The sequence below is a fragment of the Erpetoichthys calabaricus genome, chromosome 13 (assembly GCF_900747795.2).
Source record: "Erpetoichthys calabaricus chromosome 13, fErpCal1.3, whole genome shotgun sequence".
Classification (NCBI taxonomy): Eukaryota; Metazoa; Chordata; class Cladistia; order Polypteriformes; family Polypteridae; genus Erpetoichthys; species Erpetoichthys calabaricus.
The window spans coordinates 146,302,918-146,317,764 of record NC_041406.2 but is presented as its reverse complement, the minus strand read 5'-3'; the positions used below and the strand labels follow the sequence as shown (position 1 = coordinate 146,317,764).

The 14,847-nt window shown below is 42.2% G+C and overlaps 1 protein-coding gene across 1 annotated transcript in view; it reads right to left on the bottom strand.

The window, feature by feature from the left end:
* Nucleotides 1–1,636: 1,636 nt before the first annotated feature.
* The window catches only part of si:dkey-122a22.2 (uncharacterized), a 41,791-nt gene continuing 28,580 nt past the window's right edge, over nucleotides 1,637–14,847 (bottom strand). Inside the window, exons 8-11 of the mRNA XM_028790916.2 lie at nucleotides 9,502–9,640; nucleotides 4,722–4,804; nucleotides 2,773–2,869; nucleotides 1,637–1,905 (exon numbers count right to left, since the gene is read on the bottom strand). Of these exons, the coding sequence (XP_028646749.2) occupies nucleotides 1,732–1,905; nucleotides 2,773–2,869; nucleotides 4,722–4,804; nucleotides 9,502–9,640 (493 nt within the window). The 3' untranslated portion in view covers nucleotides 1,637–1,731. The remainder of the gene's footprint in view (nucleotides 1,906–2,772; nucleotides 2,870–4,721; nucleotides 4,805–9,501; nucleotides 9,641–14,847) is intronic.

The window sequence follows — 14,847 nt, the reverse complement described above, 5'->3', positions numbered from 1 at the left end:
AACATTCTGAACACAGAAACGACTTTGCCACTTTAATAAACTTAAACACTTCACTGCACTACACCCTGGTCCCTATTTTTTCTGTATACAGCGTCACCACCTCTGGGTTTTCACCAGTTCAAGCATGAGCAGGGGTGACAATGTGGCTTATTCTTTAGATCTGACCCTCTTGGCACACTCATGACAACCACAGAGGCGCTGAAGATTCTCCACATCAGAGTCTGGCTGGAAGGATGGCATTAAGAAGCTCAGCTTTCACGGTAGGCTTTTGGTTATGGTGGCTGGTCCACTTTCGAAAACGATCAAACACAGCCTATCAGCTTTGTGTGTATATTTATTTCTGCTCATTGACTCTTCAGTGGCACATGCTGGACTGATAAACTTGGCACAGAAGTCACTTTGGCCCTGGCCATCTGATTACCCGCATAGGGGATGAAGGGCAAGGTGGTCATAAGGAGAAAACTTTCCCATAAACCATCCTGTCACTCACTGAAGGTTAAGACACCAAATAGACAGAAAGCCCTAAGAATGACTGCTGGTCAGTGTGGGTCAAAAAAAAAGACAAAAAGGTACAAACAAGACTGTGCCATTTAATAAAAAGAGCTTGGGTGAAGAAAATCCTTCAGATTAAAAAATGCTTTTTAGACTGGAGACATTTGTTTATTTACGTGGGTGGGAGACAGTGATAGTGACGGCATGGAGCTGCTCTCCTAGCATTAGCCACTAGCCACTCAGTGCGAGTATTTGTGAGCTTTCTCAACTCTAGAGCCTACAAACAGGTTGGCACTGTATACTGCATAAGGTCTTATTGCATATGGCAATTATAGTCTTCAACCACGTTCAAGATGTTCACTTTTCAGCTTACAGCATTGGCTAATTTGACTAAAAACACAAGTTCCATAGTCATTGTGTCTAATCAACCTTGGGATGATGCTCTATATTGGAATTTTAACCTCCTCATATTAGGTCTGAGCCGGAGGAGTGTGGCTCCATGGTGCAGGACTCCATCGATTTCCCAGAGCCTACATGTGCTGAACCAACTTTTTGAAATGCAGCTATCCAACGCGTCCAGGTCTATTCAATTTGTGACCGAACTTAAGGTAAGTCATGGAGGCCGAAGCCTATAATGGGAGAATCAGGCACAAGGCAGATTGCTCTAAGGTACACAGGCTCATGCCAGGCCAGCTCAGAGTCGATGGTTACCCTCGTGTGTGGGAGGCCCACTTGGGTCCACATCAGGCTGGGTCTCACACTCCGGTCCCAGCAGTGCAGAATGAGGGTCACATTAAGCTGTCATCTGCTCTGCCGTGACTGGCTTGCCAATTTCAACATCTCTTCACTAGCTAACCACACCTTCTTGTCAACTACTGGACTTTGACTAACAAACTCCTGGTGGCTCACTTGGGTTTGCTTTGCTAGACTCCTTATTTGTTTTAGGATTACGGAATATTTAAAGTGTGGGGCTAAACGTGTTCTCAAGGCATTAAGTATGGAAATAAAACTAACAGATCTCACGTATTTTGAATTTTGGTGACTTTAGGAAGCATAAGCAGTACACCAAATATCACTTTGTTTTTGACTTCATTTCACAAGTATGGAAAAAAGAGAAATTAAATTTCTGTTTTGCACCCAAAAATGACATTTCTTACAATTATAATTTTATTATAAGTTTAAAAAAAAAAACAGCCGATAAAACACAATCACCTCTAATCAACTCGGCACCGCATCATATTAACTATTCAGTTGTCTGACGGGTTTCATCTTTAGCTTGATGAGCCTCACCAAGTGCTTTGTGACATCCAACGGATTTCTGTAAATCATTCTTCTGTCCACACCAGCAATCTTAAAAAACTGAGCTTGCGGGTAGATTTGAACCAACCGATGCTCCTGCAGCCGAGCCACCATCTGCAAAAAACCAACCAGACAGTCGAGATCATGGGGTCAGTGGGACGATCAGCATGGTGTCACACATACATGGCACTCTCGGAATCCTAGAAACCTGCAGAGATGCAGAACCTCCTGGGCAGCATGGGCTCTAACCAGGCAGCAGCTTGGCACCAGGACGCCAGGTTCTCTCTCTTAGGCTGGAGTTACTAAAAGTCAAAAATATGTCTTTTTGTGATTATTTAATAAAATGCCTTGAAAGTTCTAAAATCCTCAAAGCCCCTAAGCGCTTTGAGTAGTGAGAAAAGCGCTATATAAATGCAAAGAATTAGTATTATTATAAAAATGATGGGCCACATGAAAAGAAAAAAAAAAAACCACCATAGAAGAGAGTGGCTGTGCTTGAGGTCTGGTCACCATGCCCCATGGGTCTGAGGTGCTCTCACCTCCTGACAGTCTAGTGTAGACCCTCGCTCACTCTCTCTCATCTTAAAAGGACAGGTACCTCTGCTCTCCACCACTCTAGAGGATCATGGCAGGCTTTTATTACTCTCTCTCATGGTGGTCTTCCTCTGCCTATCTATGGCCCTCTCAGCTCCATACTGGCATATGCCAGGCCTCTCTTCCCAGAAGAGTGGCTTAATGGAGACTTCCTGTTGGACTTTCTCTTTCTCCCAGTTTTTGGCATATAACAATGGAGGTCTCCTGTGTCACTTGATATTAAAAATAAAGAATAAACAAACTTGGTGAAATAAGAGGAGAACAAGGATGACTTTGGATGTGCGTCTCTATTATGTCATTTATTTTAACCTCCTAATCAAGACTATTACATCAAATCAAAAGAATTCAAGGCACACTATCATAACCAGACATTTACAGAATATTCACCTCATTAATTTGGGTGGGAAGAAGTTCATCGTACTTGTCTCCAGTGATGACAGTGACCGATGTCGCACTTGACAGTGGCTTATACTTAGAAATCTCTCTGAGGAAGGCAAAATGGAAAGAGAAAACAAAACTTATCAATCAAACAAATTTGACTGCTGTACATGAATGTGTGCGTCAATCCAAGACAACATTCAAGAAGCCAAAGTGATACGCAATGAACTGATTTATGAAGAAAATAAAGACATAAGGAAAGATGAGCACAATAAAGCACAGCAGATTGGGAAAACCCAGAAGCTAGCGTCCACGGGCCTTCCTCCATAGCCGACGGGCACTGACTCTTGTGTACCTCCCATGGCGGCTGTGGTCTCTCTTTGTCCCAGGTGTCAAGCATTTGCCTCTCAAGTTCTTTGTCACGTGCCCTGAGTACCATGTTCTGCACACCAAAGACATGCACACACACACACAGTGTATACTATTGTATATATTCACAATCATAAACAGGACATATTTGCAATATATAAATTTAAGACTCTGAACTTTTGAATGCCATCCTCGAGTCACCGTTGAGCAGCCCCTGAGGTCGCAGTCCACCTGAGCCTTTCCAAGGCAGTCTCCAAGTTAGCCAGGTCCCTCTAATGACCTATGGGGTATCCTCCTTGGTCACTGTCTCTCCCTGACAAAGGATTAGGCGAGACACATAACAGCCAGGTCAGCTGCACCCTAAGGCCCAGAGGAACACTGTTGGTGTCCACCCCAGACATACGTCATCAGTCCATCTCTTTTTCCACAGCGGTGCCAGTACCCACACATGTAGAGCTGCTGTGGTGGCCCCAATACCCTTAGCTGTGCCAAATATTATATTGGTATAGCATGTTACGTTTCCATGACCTGTGCACACCTCCTCAGGGCTTTGTATGGCTGTGTCCTTATCCAGTGTCTCTAACAAATGCAAGAAGCCGGCAGTGACAGACACTGCCAGTAACAACATGTCAGAGACCTCCAGTGCTGTATAACCCAACACACATGACGGACATACAGTAACTTAACATCCCAGACCATGCTGCCTCATGATACCTGGGATTTCAGGCCTCATCCTAGGTAAAAGCCATCATGTCCTGGTCTCTGACTGCTGCACCTCTCTTGATAAATGCAATAAAAACAGAAAAAAAAAAATCACTAAATAGAAATTGTCTCACACTGAAATAAGTGAAACTAACTCAGTCTGCATTAGGAGTATCAAACGTGCTGAAAAGATCAGTTAAGCACCTGGACCAGCCCAGCTTTAGAGAAAGACGTCCGACTTGGTCTAGTATGGCCTGAGCTAAAAGGCTGAGTAAGAAGTCACCAAGCCAAGACCAACAGGAGGTGCCCACAAGTCCATTCCATGACAGACCATATAAAAACAGAGAAGTGAGTGGGTCACGGTGCCACGCACTAAAAATATCTCGGGGTAGTGAGTGTAAAAGTGAAGGAATACACAGAGGACAAGAACAAGCAAACGTGATTTTGTGCTCAAACTGCTGCCAGTCCGTGCTCCTCCACACGTCTCGTCATATGCTCTGATGGTTACGCCATGTTCTGTTCGCAGACCAAGTTCTATTGATCTTTTCTGCACAGTTAGGACCAAACAAGGCTGAGTATGCTATATTTATGTAATGCTGGGGCCTTCAAGCTGCTCTCCAATGATTTATTACTCATTTGCATCCATTCTGGTATGCGTGATGCAAACTTCGGTTGCCTGAAGAGTTCACTTATTTTTACACAACAGCAAATTCTTACTTACCAAATTCCATTCCTGCTCCTCTAACAACACACAGAATATCAGTGTCATTGCTGCAATTAAAAAGCAGTAACCTCAACAACCAAAACTAAGTAAACTATTTTAAAAGTGGCCCGACACTTCTGTGCATTGCACACATCAATGAGAGGTGGCAGATCTGCTTTCTTACCTGACCTGAAATGCACTTTCATTCAGAAAGAAGTGTTCATCCACAGCGCCGCTTTGATGAGCCGGATTGCTCAAGAGGTACTTCTGCAAAGAAAAGTAGAGACAACACGGGTTCAAGTGACTGCGGCCAACCAGATGGCAGAAAGTGACCACAATGGGAAACAGAACACTAGAAAGCACAGGGAAGTCCATCTCAATGAGACTGCCAGGAAACATGAGGGGGCATGAGGGTCTCTACCAGTCTATGTGGGCGCAGGAGGCACAAATGTGAACAAAGGCCTTTCTATTGAACATTTCATTGTTATTGCATCACTAATTTGGTAATAGCACAATAACTGACGTTGTGTTCTCAGCAACACCTAAAAGGACTCCAGGTCCCAGCAAGCCACTGTGTCGGCCTGCTGGGAAGAAGCCCGATTTAGTACTGGGTTTAGCTGCACATACTCCCGTTCTTAACGGAGGTCTTTTTCATTTGCACATCAAAGCCGTGCCATGGTATTTTCTGCTCTCTTTTCTGGATTACAACATTGGCACACTAGGGGGCTCAATTCTGCTTGGGTACTGGCACCTTTTGTGTCATCATTTGGAGCATCTGTCTGGCCTGACTGACTGTTAGTGAATTAATATACTGTAATCCATTGGTAGCTACATAAAATATTTTATTTGCACTGTAACTTAATGAATGGGCATCCTTGTGATGGTCTATGATGTATACAAAGCATTCCTCATCGGCATCAACTATTAAAAAATAAAATGGTTTTGGTGCCAACAGAAGGTGGACTTGGACGTGTGTTTATCCAGTATGTTACAGCACTGGAAGAATCTGAACCTTAATTCATAAGGAATGGTACGGCTGATGCCACACATTTATCAGCACGGGCACCCCTTGGCAACGGTGACACAGTTACAGCTCTTAAGCACACAGATCTGTTGTCTTAATTCAGTTCTACATTTACCCACTAGGTGGCAATGATTCTCTTTCTAGCGTAAAGGAAAGACCCCAAATGTAAATCCAAAATAAGTGGAGCCTTTTGAGAATTGGAACATGATAATAACACATAATTCACTTAGCTATAGCATGTCTGTGAACTACAGGTTCACATGGCTGTAGAAAGTGATAAACGCCCCCTTCTTGTAACGTCTGATTGGTGTTAATTGATTTGTTTTTAATAATGACACAATTGACTTCTCTTTGGCCATTACACACATCGCTCTGGCCTATCTGGACACTTTTCTGAGTATAACAGAAATGCTGAAGGATTTGTAATGTGTGTAGACTGAGCTGTGCAGTGACAATTTAACAAACCATTGAATGCTAAAATTGAACAGACGTCCCCAGGCCAGTCAACACCACATGAAAGGCCTTTGGTCACCACTGATTAAAGATCTGGGATTTGTAACACTGCTGAGACTAAACAATTAAAAGACAAAAAGCAGCAGGTGGCATTTATCGAAATTAAATGCACTGCTCTCACATTAAAGTGCTAAATTAATGGCCTTTGCATAAACTGAACAAACATCTCACAATGACAATATCCAACTTCATCCATTTACCAAACCCATTTAAACCAATTCGGGGATCTCAGGAAACCAGAGCCTGTCCCATGAGAATCAGGCACATGGTACGAACAAGGAAACAATGAACTTGCACGCGAGTGTCAAATACTGGATATTAAAGCTACTGTAGTTCAAGTGCTTACAATACAAAGGATTTCCACCTGGGGACACCAGTAGTGTGTGTCACAGTATGGAGTCTCGATGTGCTGCAAGGACGAGGTAAAGTTTAACTCTTTTAGGGCTAATTTTTTTTTTTGTTTCTTTTCTCCCAGGGCTGAATATTTTTCCAAAAACTAACATTTTTTAAAAAAGAACACAAAGCAATTGTTTAACATATCAAATCAACAAAAAATATTTACTTTTGACAAATGTTACTGTCTTGCATGTTGTATGAGCCTGAATTCTCTATGATTTCACATACATATCACATACATTTTACACAGCGAAGTCTGATCTCGCTCAAAGCAGCCAATTTCAGTCATTGCCACATTGCACTCCTTACAATACGTGTTGCTTTGGTGCCTATTTTTCAATTGTCTGTCCCTGCATTTTCTAACATATATTGTTAGTGTGTACTGTAGAGAGACAAGTCACCCATTTGCCATCGTGCCATGCCACTGCCACCAAGTTTTCTGCCTGCATGAAAACCGTATTGTCACCTCTTTTCATCTTCTGAAACTTTATGAACTTTATGTATGGCATTATAGCCTGGCTCACCCCATGGGATTTGCTTCTGTTTATTACAGAAGTGAATAAAACTTTGCAGCAGCACGTACCTAAGCCACCAGGGGACAAAACACGTTTGGACCAATGCTCCCTGAAGTTATATCACCAGTTCTGTCCCATCTCTATTTGTAATGCCACAGCGCGCTTCATCTCGTCTTTCGTTGTGGGTTTCCACTTTGAATAACGAGAATGCGATGCAAACGCAGCCCACGATTCAAAAAAAATCTCTTCCTACCTGTTTGTCTCGTCTGACAGTAGCTGAAAAGCAGCATCAGGAGAGAGCAGCCTGAAGTACAGCAGCTGGTGATCTGTCGTGTCCAAAAGCAAGCCATGCCGTCTTGTAAACTCCGGTAGCCAGATTGGCTCTCAACGGATCAATGTATGTGTATTTATCTCATGCGAACCTTGCCGTAGATGCATCGGCTGCGCGAAGGCACTCAACTGGCAGCAGATCCGCTTGCGCGGCATCAGCTGGTGTCTGATCAGCTGATGCCTGCTTCTAACTCTCTTGCTCGATCTCCTGATCACTGCCAATAAAGTCCGATTCTGAAAAATCAAGAGTCCGACTCCGCGGTAATGCGCAAAACAACATCTGCCAAGTGTTTTCTTTTCTGCACTTGCTTCGCTGCCTTTTCACATGTCGGTGCCATCTTGCCTTTGTTTACATTTCGCAACTCACGCACACGCAATGTTTATTTGCCGAGTCAACGAGTCTAGCATTCCTCCAAGCACAGAGGGAATGCCTGTGACGTGACAGTGAGATTTGTCGCCATTAACAGCTGATTGTCGCCCTTTATCGACATTCGCCTTCAACCCCTCCTGTCGACAAAAGTCGACATCCGCCCTAAAAGAGTTAAAACAAACAGATGAGAAAAATAAAAGAGTAAATCACAGGGCCAAAAACATGTAATGTATCCATCCATCTTCTCTAATCCACACATCCAGGGCACAATTGAGGGGCAGCACTCATAGGGCACAAGGCAGGAACATCACTTTGACAGAATGACACTCCATCTCAGGGTGACCACACGGGCCAATTCTACAACACCAATTTAACTAAGCTGCATGTCTGGAGCTGGAGGAGGCCCAAGCAGACAGGAGGAGAACATGTAAACTCCATGAGGTAGCACCCGGGACATGAACACAACAGTGTTGTATGGGACTACAGCCTGTCCAAGCAATGGGGGGGGGGGGGGTGCAAACCTTGAACTTGGCACCTTGCATACAATATGTGTGGAATCTGAACACTTCATTCCAATCCTGGTAATCCAATCCAGGTCCGGTAAACAAACAAATTTAAGGATGCACTGATGACCAAACCCTCGTATGGAACTCTCTTGATTCTGCATTGCAGGTTTCAAGTGCTTAGCCAGCCCTTACTACAGCCATTTTCAGTATGAGACCCCTGACAGACCCCAGTGTCTCGGCTCTTTGCTTTAATTGTGCAGTGGTGCAGGTTACCCTTTGCTTAAGCAAGGATGTTTCCCAAGACATTACCAAGACCTAAGGATAGATTCCATCTCAAACAGACTCACAAAGCAGTCAATGATACTAAATTCTCTGAAAAATGTCATGACAACTCAAATATGTCATCTGATGATCAACATTGACTCCCAAACACAAGCAGGAGTAGATTCATGGGAGCAGGAAGAACAACTGATGACTCGACTGTGACGACCATCACCTCTGGCTGTACACAATCACCTTGAAAAAAATGATCCAAGTGCCACTGGACAAGACCTGAATTCTTGAGATGCAGTGCTAAAATCCCACTATTGCCACTTTGTCATTGGCAGAAGTGAAAAAGGTGCAAACTGGAGATTAAACTCAGAAAAGTGTCCAATACCAGGGAGTGAGGAGGACCCTACAAGGTAACTGTGTTTAAAGTTTTTAAGTCTCAGAAACTCAAGTCTGTGCTGTGAAGTCCTCAGTCATTAGGATGAACATTCTAACACATCACTGGTACGATTCATAGGTGCTTTATGAATTTTTCCTGGGCTTGAATAATGTGTGAGTGCATTCTGCATTGCTACTGATGTACATTTTATTTTTCACTACGCTTTTTTTTTTTGTTGATGGGTGCTGCCATTTTGAGGGTCAGTTGTTATTATGTTGTAAGGGAGTGCAGGTCAGGAGGTTGCACCAGGCATCACCAAAACTGGCATCACACATCCATCACGGTCCAAGTCCAGGCTTGTGGATATTCTGTTTAATAAAAACTTCTCTAGGGCTCCATTTTCAGTTCCTGGTTTCTTACTTTTGAGTTTGTTTTTTCATTTTGAAATTGGCACACACTTTTTTTTAATCCAGCTGGTATTGACCCTGCTTTGCTTTTCTGACTTGCAATAAATCTCCTGCTTCTTTTTGGTCAGATCTGCCTGCCAGTTCCCATCCTGTGGCAGTACAATTAAAACTGCACCCATAAAGCACCAAACAGAACTCCCATGAGCACCACTAATTCATAAAAAATAAAAAGCCAACCACAAATAAATCCTCACCTGTCTTCTAATTAAGTCTTCAGAAACATTCAAGCCCACAAGTGGTTGCTGCATCCACCCGGCAATCAGGAGAAGTCGGCTCAGTCCAGTAGCTGCAGAAAACTGCATTGCTTGAAGACGAGGCACAACATCTTTGTACCTCAATATAGAAATAAATAAATATATTCATACATTAAAAAAAAATAAACAGTCCAAACTTACTAATACTTATGGTGTGTGAGTGTTTTTCATCTTTAGTTAAGAGACAGAAATGGTACAACACTATTATACAATTGACCTTGGGGAGGCACCGGGGCTCCATCCCTGGCTTTAGTCTTTTCTCTTTGCTTTTGCTTATTCTTTGGCTTTCTATAAATGTTATGTTTCAATAGTTGTACTAACTGTTAAATACAAGCAACACAATAAACTTTAAATCATTTGATATCTCCTGCCCTACGTCGGCGTTCCTCCTATGGTTTTGCTTGGAATCCTCAAGTGCCTGAGCCTCTCCTGTCAATCGAATTCCGATAAACTCTGCTTCTCAAGGCACACTGCTCACCTCCGCTCTGTAGATGAGCCCCCATTACCCATTGTCAAAGCATCATTCATTTTCTTGTGAATAATTCCCATCTTTGAAGGCGATTTGGTTTCCACCTCATTAGTATTCAGCGACCCAACATTACTTGGTATGTTATTTGATTTGTTATATTGAAATGCTCCTTTTATTGTAAAAATAAATTTAAATTGTCACAGTCGGAAATGTAACACTAGAATTACCAAAGCCTACATAAGAACTGACATGCAGGTAAACAGACTTGAGCTGAGAAAACTTTGTAAGGCGGTGGGGGTGTTGGTATAGCAGGGTGCTTGATGCTTATCGACACATTTACAAGACAAAAGACGCTGATGGAGAGGTGTGAAGAGAATTAAAGGTGGGACGGATTTACGAGTTTTTTCGTAGGCTTTGGTAAGTCTAGTGTTAACTTTGCACTCCTAATGGATCACACTGATCCACAAAAGCCAAACTGACTAATCAGACTGTTCTGAGGGACCGGAGGGGCACACATATACACACACAGACAGACAGAGAGTAGCATTTTACTATACAGTAGATATTTCTACATATGCGTTGCTTTCTTTCTTTCATTTTCTATTTGATCAACGAATATTGTCTTGCTTATGAATGATTGTATAAAGTCACCTCTGGTCATTGGCGGTGGACATGACCCTCCCCCATCTTCGGTGAGTTTTTGAGAATCAATTTAACACTTTTAAAGATCAAACTATTCAATCCCACTTGATCACATTTCCAGTTCATGCTCTAATTTATTTAACAACATTTTAATAAAAAATCCAAGCGTCTTGGACATTATGAGCACAAGACCGGATACTGACGTGGATTATGAGTCATGAGTAACTTGAGATTTCTTAATGGACGTTTTAATATTAGTGTTAATGACATATAAATAGCTGGGGACTAAGGAATGGGGGCTTCGCTATTAACTTGTTTTACGTCTCCTTGTCACTGCTGCCTTTTACAAGATCCACTGAAGGAAACATTTTCTGGTGCTGGCCTCTGGCTGTCACCGTTCTGAGTCACTAATCACTTGGTCTACTTTATTCAGACATCGTTCAGCAGAGATGTGCTGCTTGAACTGACCAGTGAAATGCAGATGTTGTCTGGATAAACTACAGTGCTTGGCTGCTGGCCTCACCTTGCTCAAGGGGTATCATCGTTGGTTTAAACTCTGAAGTCACAGCATCCTCTGCAGACACCAAAATGAATGGCACCTTAATTTGTGTGCAGCAAATATTTCCAATCAATTGCTGGGGGCCAGGGTTCAGTCTGGCTGACTTTATCGCCTCACCAGAACTACAGACACGAAAATTCATTTCCTACCCGGATATGCACCGACAAGCTTTGATCCCTCATTCCTTTCTGAAATTATGAACCACATTCTGACATTTAATGATTATGCCATCTTGGTCCAATCCCCAGACCTTGACAGATCCTCACCTTCCTGAAACTCTCGTTTCCCTCGATCTACCATGGCTTTATGTAAATCACGCTTAGCTCTTAATTTAATTGACGGGCGGCGTGCATTAAATCCCTCAACTAGCGAGTGTTCACCCCCCACAGGCGTAAATCCCAGCCGTCCTGAGCTTATGTATTTATCTCCCTACCCCTTCTCCCTCACTTTCTGGATGCTAGCATCTCATCAGTGAGTCTCTCTGATCACAAATGGAATATTTTTAAACTCCAATTACCTACCCAAGGCAAATGTACTGCAAAACGGAGATTTAACACCTCACTGCTAAGCAATACAAACTTCTGCAAACCATTCAAAACAAAAGTTGGGGACTTAACTGGTTTTAAAATTAACTCTGTCCAGAATATCTGCACTGCTATGTGAAGGAATTAAAGATGTGATAACAAACGGTGACATTGCCTTTCACTCCCACCTACACCACGCTTCATATTCTAACAAAGCCAACGGTTCCACTCAAGCCGTCACATCTTCCTGTACACAGTAAGGACACACATTACAAAAAGAACTGAGTTACTCAGAAAAGGAGGAACAGAATTTCAAAAACATAAAACTTGGACAACTTAGTAGACAGGATGGGCACAGACTGATGGCCCACTGCTGTTATGTACGTGTGTCCAATTTTAAGAAGTGGTGAACATGAAAAGCTAAACTCGCAGACCTGACTTTGATAAATCTTCACACACTCTCCTTTGAGACTGCCCAGCCTTAGTCTTTTAAAATACACCTGATATCCCCCCGGCGATCTAAAAGAGAAGCTGTAGCTTTAGTGTGAAAGTAACGAGGACACTCCAGCAGCAACGTACAAACATAGCAGACGGGGACTGATGGCGGACCACTAAAACTTTTAGTATGTTCACTGCCACAGTTAGCCGTCATACTTTTCAATGACTTACAGCTATCATAGATATTTACAGCTTTAACACGACAGACACTGAAACCATTTATTATGAAGCAAGAGCTGCGGCTGTAGGGAGCAACATACTGTGCCACGTACAGAGAGCAGGGAAATAGTTAGTTTAATGTCTGATCAACATGTCGACACAGTCCTGCACCTTATCACTCCAAGTGGATGACAACTGAGACATAAAAAAAACACCATGTGTGTATGTGTCTATGCAAGTTTATAATGATAAAGAACAAATGCTTGCACACACTCACACACATTATATTATATATATATATATATATATATAAATATATATAAATATATATATATATATACACATGCACATACATATTTATTTACACACACACACATCTACATACATAGTATTTCTCCCACACAATTAATTATTTACAGTTAGGTCCATAAATATTTGGACAGAGACAACTTTTTTCTAATTTTACCACAATGAATTTGAAATGAAACAACTCCGATGCAGTTGAAGTGCAGACTTTCAGCTTTAATTCAGTGGGGTGAACAAAACGATTACATAAAAATGGGAGGCAACTAAAGTATTTTTGAACACAATCCCTTCATTTCAGGGGCTCAAAAGTAATTAAACAATTGACTCAAAGGCTATTTCATGGGCAGGTGTGGACAAGTCCATCGTTATGTCATTATCAATTGAGCAGATAAAAGGCCTGGAGTTGATTTGAGGTGTGGTGCTTGCATGTGGAAGATTTTGCTGTGAACAGACAACATGCGGTCAAAGGAGCTCTCCATGCAGGTGAAAGAAGCCATCCTTAAGCTGCGAAAACAAAAAAACCCATCGGAGAAATTGCTACAATATTACGAGTGGCAAAATCTACAGTTTGGTACATCCTGAGAAAGAAAGCAAGCAGCACTGGTGAACTCAGCAACGCAAAAAGACCTGGATGTCCACGGAAGACAACAGTGGTGGATGATTGCAGAATCATTTCCATGGTGAAGAGAAACCCCTTCACAACAGCCAACCAAGTGAACAACACTCTCCTGGAGGTAGGCGTATCGATATCCAAGTCTACCATAAAGAGAAGACTGCATGAAAGTAAATACAGAGGGTGCACTGCAAGGTGCAAGCCACTCATAAGCCTCAAGAATAGAAAGGCTAGATAGGACTTTGCTAAAGAACGTCTAAAAAAGCCAGCACAGTTCTGGAAAAACATTCTTTGGACAGATGAAACCAAGATCAACGTCTACCAGAATGATGGCAAGAAAAAAGTATGGAGAAGGCGTGGAACAGCTCATTATCCAAAGCATAGCACATCATCTGTAAAACACAGTGGAGGGAGGCAGTGTGATGGCTGCCAGTGGCACTGGGACACTAGTGTTTATTGATGATGTGACACAGGACAGAAGCAGCCGAATGAATTCTGAGGTGTTCAGAGACATCCTGTCTGCTCAAATCTAGCTAAATACAGCAGTCAAATTGATTCATGATACAGATGGACAATGACCCAAAACATACAGCCAAAGCAACCCAGGAGTTTATTAAAGCAAAGAAGTGGAAAATTCTTGAATGGCCAAGTCAGTCACCTGATCTTAACCCAACTGAGCAGGCATTTCACTTGTTGAAGACTAAACTTCAGACAGAAAGGCCCACAAACAAACAGCAACTGAAAGCCGCTGCAGCAAAGGCCTGGCAGAGCATTAAAAAGGAGGAAACCCAACATCTGGTGATGGTCCAGGAGTTCAAGACTTCAGGCTGTCATTGCCAGCAAAGGGTTTTCAACCAAGTATTAGAAATGAACATTTTATTTACCGTTATTTAATTTGTCCAATTACTTTTGAGCCCCTGAAATGATGGGATTGTGTTCAAAAAATGCTTTGGTTGCCTCACATTTTTATGCAATCATTTTGTTCACCCCACTGAATTAAAGCTGAAAGTCTGCACTTCAACTGCATCGGAGGTGTTTCATTTAAAATTCATTGTGGTAATGTACAGAACCAAAATTAGAAAAAAGTTGTCTCTGTCCAAATATTTATGGACCTAACTGTATACAGTGCATCTGCAAAGTATTCACAGCGCTTCATCACTTTGTTCACATTTTGTTGTGTTACAGCCTTATTCCAAAATGGATTAAATTCATTTTTTTCCTCAGAATTCTACACACAACACCCCATAATGACAATGTGAAAAAAGTTTACTTGAGGTTTTTGCAAATTTATTAAAAATAAAAAAACTGAGAAAGCACATGTACGTAAGTGTGTGGATAGCGCTTTGAGTACTGAGAAAAGCGCTATATAAATGTAATGAATTATTATTATTATTAAGTATTCACAGCCTTTGCCATGAAGCTGAAAATTGAGCTCAGGTGCATCCTGTTTCCCCTGATCATCCTTGAGATGTTTCCGCAGCTTCATTGGAGTCCACCTGTGGTAAACTCAGTTGAT